This window comes from Alligator sinensis, unplaced genomic scaffold (assembly GCF_000455745.1).
Source record: "Alligator sinensis unplaced genomic scaffold, ASM45574v1 scaffold619_1, whole genome shotgun sequence".
Taxonomy (NCBI): Eukaryota; Metazoa; Chordata; order Crocodylia; family Alligatoridae; genus Alligator; species Alligator sinensis.
In genome coordinates this window covers 333,045-339,611 of record NW_005842134.1, presented here as the reverse complement: position 1 = coordinate 339,611, position 6,567 = coordinate 333,045, and the positions used below count along the sequence as shown (strand labels likewise).

The 6,567-nt window shown below is 49.9% G+C and overlaps 1 protein-coding gene across 2 annotated transcripts in view; it reads left to right on the top strand.

The window, feature by feature from the left end:
* The window catches only part of F8 (coagulation factor VIII), a 109,105-nt gene that overhangs the window by 95,412 nt on the left and 7,126 nt on the right, over window positions 1-6,567 (top strand). For both annotated transcript variants that reach the window (XM_025205942.1, XM_006025153.2), the window contains 2 exons: window positions 2,206-2,277; window positions 3,427-3,512. In XM_025205942.1, the coding sequence (XP_025061727.1) occupies window positions 2,206-2,277; window positions 3,427-3,512 (158 nt within the window). The remainder of the gene's footprint in view (window positions 1-2,205; window positions 2,278-3,426; window positions 3,513-6,567) is intronic.

Below are 6,567 nucleotides of genomic sequence, written 5' to 3'. Positions count from 1 at the left end.
TCTTGGCTGGTGGCCACCTGGCCCCAGACCTGCCCACTCAACTTACCGTGGTCCCCGAGCATGCATGTATGCCCGACTCTCGATCTGAGGCTGGGTACCGCATGGGCCCCTGTTGCAGAGCATCTTATCTCAGAAATGTTGCAAACTCACACAAACAGCTTCTTTCTCATGGCTGTGCAGGTCCCGTAGTTGCATGTGGGGGAGAGGCAGCTGTTGACAGCCAGGATACAGCCTCAGGGTCACTGCCGCCCACAACTGGGGGCCTGTGGTTGTGCTGGCTCTGGCAGAGGAGGGCCCAGGACAGAACCCTCCTCCTGGATCATCTGGTGGATGTGTGGGCCTGGCAGGCAGAGGATATCACCTGCAAGGATATGTGGAACTGAGTAGACCAGAAGTTTTGGGTGCAGCTTCTGGCCCTGGAGTGTGAATGGGTAGAGGCCCTGTGGGAGCAATCTGCACTTGTGGCCGCAGAGGTTGCCTGCCAGGTGCTGGACACCATCCTGGGTCTAGTGGTCTCCTTCGTGCCGTCCACTGCCCTACCACTGACTGTAGCCCCACCTGGCCCTTGGCAGCTGCTACTTGGGCTTGAGCAGAGGTCCAACACTGCCTCCACTGGACAGGAGTCCCTGCCCCAGCCCCTTCCCTGGGTCTCCCACCCCTCAGCCTGGGCCCAGGCCTGCTGCTTGTCTTGGCCACACATAGGTGCGGAGCCGGAGCTACCTTCAGTGGGGCTAGGACCACATGCCACCCTCCCCCACGCCCCAGCTGCTGGAGTCATTGCTTTCTGTGCTGGGGGACTACCGGGTGCCATTGCCCCTGGGTCAGCCTCCTGCCTGCCGGGCTCACTGTGGCATATGCACCCATGAGGGAATGGCCAGAGGTTGGAGTGCTGGCTGTCTGTTCCAGGGTTCTGCCCCCTAGGTGCCTCCATCCCATGGCTGCCTGCCCAGGGAGGGCATGCACACGACCACAGCACTTCACTTGTACATAGTTCACATGGAGAAGAGGGTGTTTTATTGGTGGTGGGTGGAGTGGGTGGTGATGGGGCTCTGTTGTTGGGGGATAGGGAGGAAGGGCTCTGTTGTTTGGAGTGGGGTGTTTCATCTGAGGGCAATAAAGTGTTTTTCTAAGAACTGTCTGCAGTGAGCCTGGTGCTGGGGTGGGTGGTGGGGTAGGAGGGTCTGTGGGTGGCTGTCCAGGCAGGCTACAGTGGGGAGTACAGGAGGAGGTGGTCGGCCAGCACCTCTCACACCTGGTGCCCTGGCCCCTGCTGGCACGTGTACAGCTTGCCTGGGGCCTCAGTAGCAGGGTGCACTGGGGCCAGCAGGAGCCCAGGGCACTGGGTGTCACTGCCAGGGGCCTGGGCTGGAGCATCCATGGCACAGGGAGGCAGAGGCTGAAGCAAGACAGCCACTGCCTGCTGGCCCCAGGCTCTGCATGCTGCTCCTGGCCAGAAGAGCAGCTGAGCAGGGAGCAGGGCTACCTTTTAATAATGACTGCCCACTGCTGGCAGCTGCGGCCAGAGCCTCAAGCTCCTCCTGGTGGCAGCAGGGGCCCATTACAGGGCCCCAGGAAGCAGGAGCAGTTTGCTGCTAGGAGCAGCAAATCTTCTCCCATATTCCTGCATGTGTAGACACTTGCCTGGGTGCATTTACTTGTAAGTAGTTTACTTGCAAGTAAACTGATCCCAGATCAAATGCATGTGCAGATGTCCCAACTGGGTGCATCTACATGAGACACTACTGCCCAGTACCAATGAGCTACTACACAATAGTTCATTGCTACTGTGCAGTAATGTCAGAAAAAAACTGTGCGGGGACGGTACTGCACAGAAACACCCTTTACTGTGCAGTCATTTAGTACTTGGTTATGCAAGTACTAGATGACTATGCAGTTACAACTGTGCAGTCCACCGCTCATGTAGACGCAGCCACTGAGTACCTTTCTGCTGGCAGGTGAAGAACCTTAGGAGGAAAATGACAAAAGAGCCTAATGTGGAAGGTTTCAAGATGTTAATATGGCAATAGTTGTTTGAAATTACACTTACTGGTGTGAAGCAAGCTCTGGGCTGCTATTCTGAGCCACACTCAGGAACCTAACACAGCTACTCAGACTGAAATCTCCCTGCTAACTGAGACTTGTGTTTCAAAACTCCAAGTAAACCAAAGTCCCTCAACTCTTCTTTTCTCTACCTTTTTGATGCAGAGTGCCAGAACCCTTTAGGACTGGCTTCTGGGAACATTGCAGACTCTCAAGTCACAGCTTCAGAACAGTATGGTAAGTGCTGGACTTCTTGATCTTGTCTAATTTAGGGAGAAAGTCAAGCTTAGGTCAGGTTTAGCCAAGACATACCAGGTTGGCCCAAACTAGGCATGATCACTCTCTAGTCAACATGAAGCTTTTTTCTACAGTGGTTTCCAGTTCTCTGCATATCACCACACCCTCTGAGAGGCAGTGATGCAGTTGCCTGGTATTGACAAGGATAGGGCAGGCTCTGTGGCCCTCTTCCTTTGCTGGAGAAGGGTATGAATGAGTTATTCCCTGTACTACCAATGTTTTCAACAATTCCCTCACACTGTCACATGAGACATCTGTGAGGGGTGGTACCTTAAGAATTGCTGCTGCTTAACTTGCCTCAGGCCACTTCATTGTAACCAATGGGCCGCCGTATGGTGACATTGCTATGGTGCCGTGCTTTAGTACTTCCTTTTGGAAGTACTAAAGCATGGTGCAGTACAGGCGATTATTGTGCTGTGCACACAGCACATGATTAGATTTTGCCACTACAGCGATATAGCTGGCGATCATGTCTAGAGACACATGATTGTTATGTCGCCGTAATGTGCTGTACAGTGACATAGCATGTCACTATGTCACCATAGGGCAACATGTAGACGCACCCAGCGAGTGAAAGTTGAGATGTAGCTTCTCTGAAGGGCTTTAAGGTAGGCAGTGTTTGTTTCAGTCAATAGCAACCTTCCTCCCCACTCCCAATCAGAACAGCAGCACTGGCAGAGTCTAAAGAGAATGTATTACCACTGTTATAAGTGAAGTGTTTCCAAAATGTTGGTTTGAAGATATAGCCCCTTACAGTCCAACCAAGTGGAGAGTACACAGGGCACTAGGAGGGCACAGTTTCATCAGGATAATGGTGCTTCTAACACTTTATGGATGCTTGAGTGGCGGTTTGAACAACTGTCCCATGCAGTGGTACCCACAAAAGGCATAGAGGCATATGTACCTGGTTTCTGAGGGATGTCTTCTGTTCTGCAGCAATATCCACAGCAGGTCAGGCAGGAAAGTCCAGCCTTCTAGTCACTGGGGGACACAGTCTGATTTCCCTGCTTATTCTATCTTTAGATGCCAGTGAGTGAATCTGTAGCTACTGCCTTTCCCATCCCACTGTTTTGTGCTTTCCTTCCACAGGTCAATGGGCACCCAGCCTGGCCAGGTTAGGTTATCAACAGTCAATCAATGCTTGGAGCACCAACAATGGAAATTCCTGGATTCAGGTGGGCACCATTGTTTTACGGAGGAGGTATTACTGATGGAATGTAAATACACATCCTTAAGTCTGCAGGTGTCTACCATTTGCCATATGGATGTGCCAGCCTAAGGGACAGTGAGCAACTGATTTTGGTCAACTAAGAGAGACCCTCTCTTTCTCTACCATGATTTCTACATTATGTCAAATTACTTAGGCCTTTGCCAGAGGACATATCACCCCCTCCTTTGACCCGACTACACACTCATGCATGTCCAAGTGAACACATGCACACACACCCCCACACACACAAACTTTTCTACTTTCCCCTCATTTCAGTTGCCCTTCCCCCTCTCCCCCATGTACTTGCCTGCCACACTGTGCTCCCACAATGACTCCAGTTTCTAAATGCCATATATATATATGGAGCAAGGATATATATATATCCTTGTTGCTAACCTCAGTGCTCCCAAAAGAGGTGTCATCCAGTACTGCTTAACACCTGCTCAACAACTGAGACACAGATCTTGCAGTAGGTATGTACTGCCTCTCCACATCCACTGCCCACTGCTGGTGCCTTCTTGTATTCTGATGAGCTCACTGGTATTGGGCTCCCTCTTGTGGAGAAAACAGGAATATTTGGCATTTCAGAGAGATTCTGAGATAAAACCGTATGGGTGCATCCCAACAAGTGCGCACGTGCAGGGGCGTGTGTTTCCCATGGTATAGTGGGCAGTGGCACATATTTGTATTGCTGTTATATGTCCCTGGGCAAGCCCCTGCACGTGCGCTCCAGCGCATGGCAAAGTGACCCAGGTAGGGTAGGAGAGGCTGGGTCAGCACCTGTGCTGGCCCCCGGAAGCCTTATCTGGGGTCCTCGGGGGCCTCCGGGGGCAGCAGCAGCACTAAGCCAGCTAACTGGAGCCTGGTTGGCAGCTGGCAGCACAGCCTGGCTCCACACCATTTTTTTAGCAGTTTTTTTTTTTCACACCAGGATCTCCCTGTGTCAAAAAACCCCACTGCACTGCAAATTAGCAGTGAGGCAAACAGGTGCATATGCACCACATGTGGTTTGCAGTGCCTCAGACTGCTTCGAGGTGCTGCATACTACACATGTACACTCGTCAGGGCATGTCCTAGGCTCCCTTTTTTTTAGAGTTCTCCAATTAACCATCGAAGGAGAGATGCTGTCTTTCCTCTCTTTTTAAAACAGATTTCCTTGTACTGATGTAACAGGTATAGTTGTGTTTACCCTTGCACTGTAACACCTGAAATGCATTCTCGTGTCTTCTTAGCTCAGGTTGTTCCAAGAACAGACAGAATCCTCCCAGCTGTAATAGCTAACTTAACTCCCTGATATGTATCATAGCTAACACTTCCCTGTAAGAGAGGTTTATACCTAAGCTTCATGTACAAGTGCTTGACTTTTGCCCTGAAAATGTACATCCCTTAGAAATTTTATCCTTTCTAACATAACATCAGGGTGTTGTTCTGATCATTAAAACACTGAATTCTATTACACTTATGAGCTCAATTATATCTTGAGGCAGTGAGTTCCACAAATTAAAGTGACACTATTAAAAATGCAGTCTTTATCAGTGTCAAATTAATTTCTTCAATTTCCTGGAATGCCCAACATTGCACTGTAAACATGCAAAGGCTGGGAATTGAAACCTACAAGAGTCACTGAATGAAAAAAATAAGATAATTATAATAAAGCAAATATCCCATTACATGTCTGTCATAATCATCTTACAATACACACTGCCTGACAAAAGGCTTATCATGTGTTGTACTGGAGGACTACAAAATGCTTCACAAATGTTAGTCCAAACCTACAGCACCCTGCAAGGCTAAATAGGATCATTACAGCCATTTAATCATTGAGGAAATGGAAGCACAGATCTTGTAATGACTTCTCTACAGCCACCCACAGCTTTTTAGAACAGGAGTCTTCAGGGTCTTTTTACCCAGAAGACCTTGCCCCTCTCAGAAGTTCCATTCTCCATAAAGCAGTAGTAGTCATTTATCCAATAAACCCTTAACAACTATGAATTATGTAATGCTGAAAGCCAATGCTGATTAGCATCATCAATGTTCGTGAGAGTTTCAGCCACGGGTACTGCAAGGTAAATGGATAAAGATATAATTTCCTACATGCTAGCAGTGCTATGGCAGATGGTTGCTTGTGGTTTAATGGGAGTCATGAAGATGAGAGAAACTGAGGTCCCCAGAGGCAGGAGACTGATTGTGTGGGATATCCCAACCCAGTCCTGTGATGGGCAACAGGAGCCTTACATTGGACTCTGGAGCAGAAGAGGCCAAGGGCCTGATCCTGTGAGTGAGGTGCTGAATTCTCAACTCCCCCTGATTTCAGTGGGAGCCAAAGGCACTCAGGAGATCACAAGAGACTTGGATGACTACACAGTCCGGTGGGTGGTGAATTGGCTAGAGGGTCGTACCCAGAGAGTCATAGTGGATGGGTCGGTATCGACCTGGAAGGGTGTGGGCAGTGGGGTCCCGCAGGGCTCGGTCCTTGGACCGATACTCTTTAATGTCTTCATCAGCGACTTGGACGAGGGAGTGAAATGTACTCTGTCCAAGTTTGTGGATGACACAAAACTGTGGGGAGAAGTGGACACGCCGGAGGGCAGGGAACAGCTGCAAGCAGACCTGGACAGGTTGGACAAGTGGGCAGAAAACAACAGAATGCAGTTCAACAAGGAGAAATGCAAAGTGCTGCACCTAGGGAGGAAAAATGTCCAGCACACCTACAGCCTAGGAAATGACCTGCTGGGGGTCATGGAAGTGGAACGGGATCTTGGAGTCCTAGTGGACTGTAAGATGAACATGAGTCAGCAGTGTGACGAAGCCATCAGAAATGCTAATGGCACTTTATCGTGCATCAGCAGATGCATGACTAACAGGTCCAAGGAGGTGATACTTCCCCTCTATTGGGCACTGGTCAGACCACAGTTGGAATACTGTGTGCAATTTTGGGCACCGCACTTCAAGAGGGATGTGGATAACCTGGAGAGGGTCCAGAGAAGGGCCACTCATATGGTTCAGGGCCTGCAGGCCCA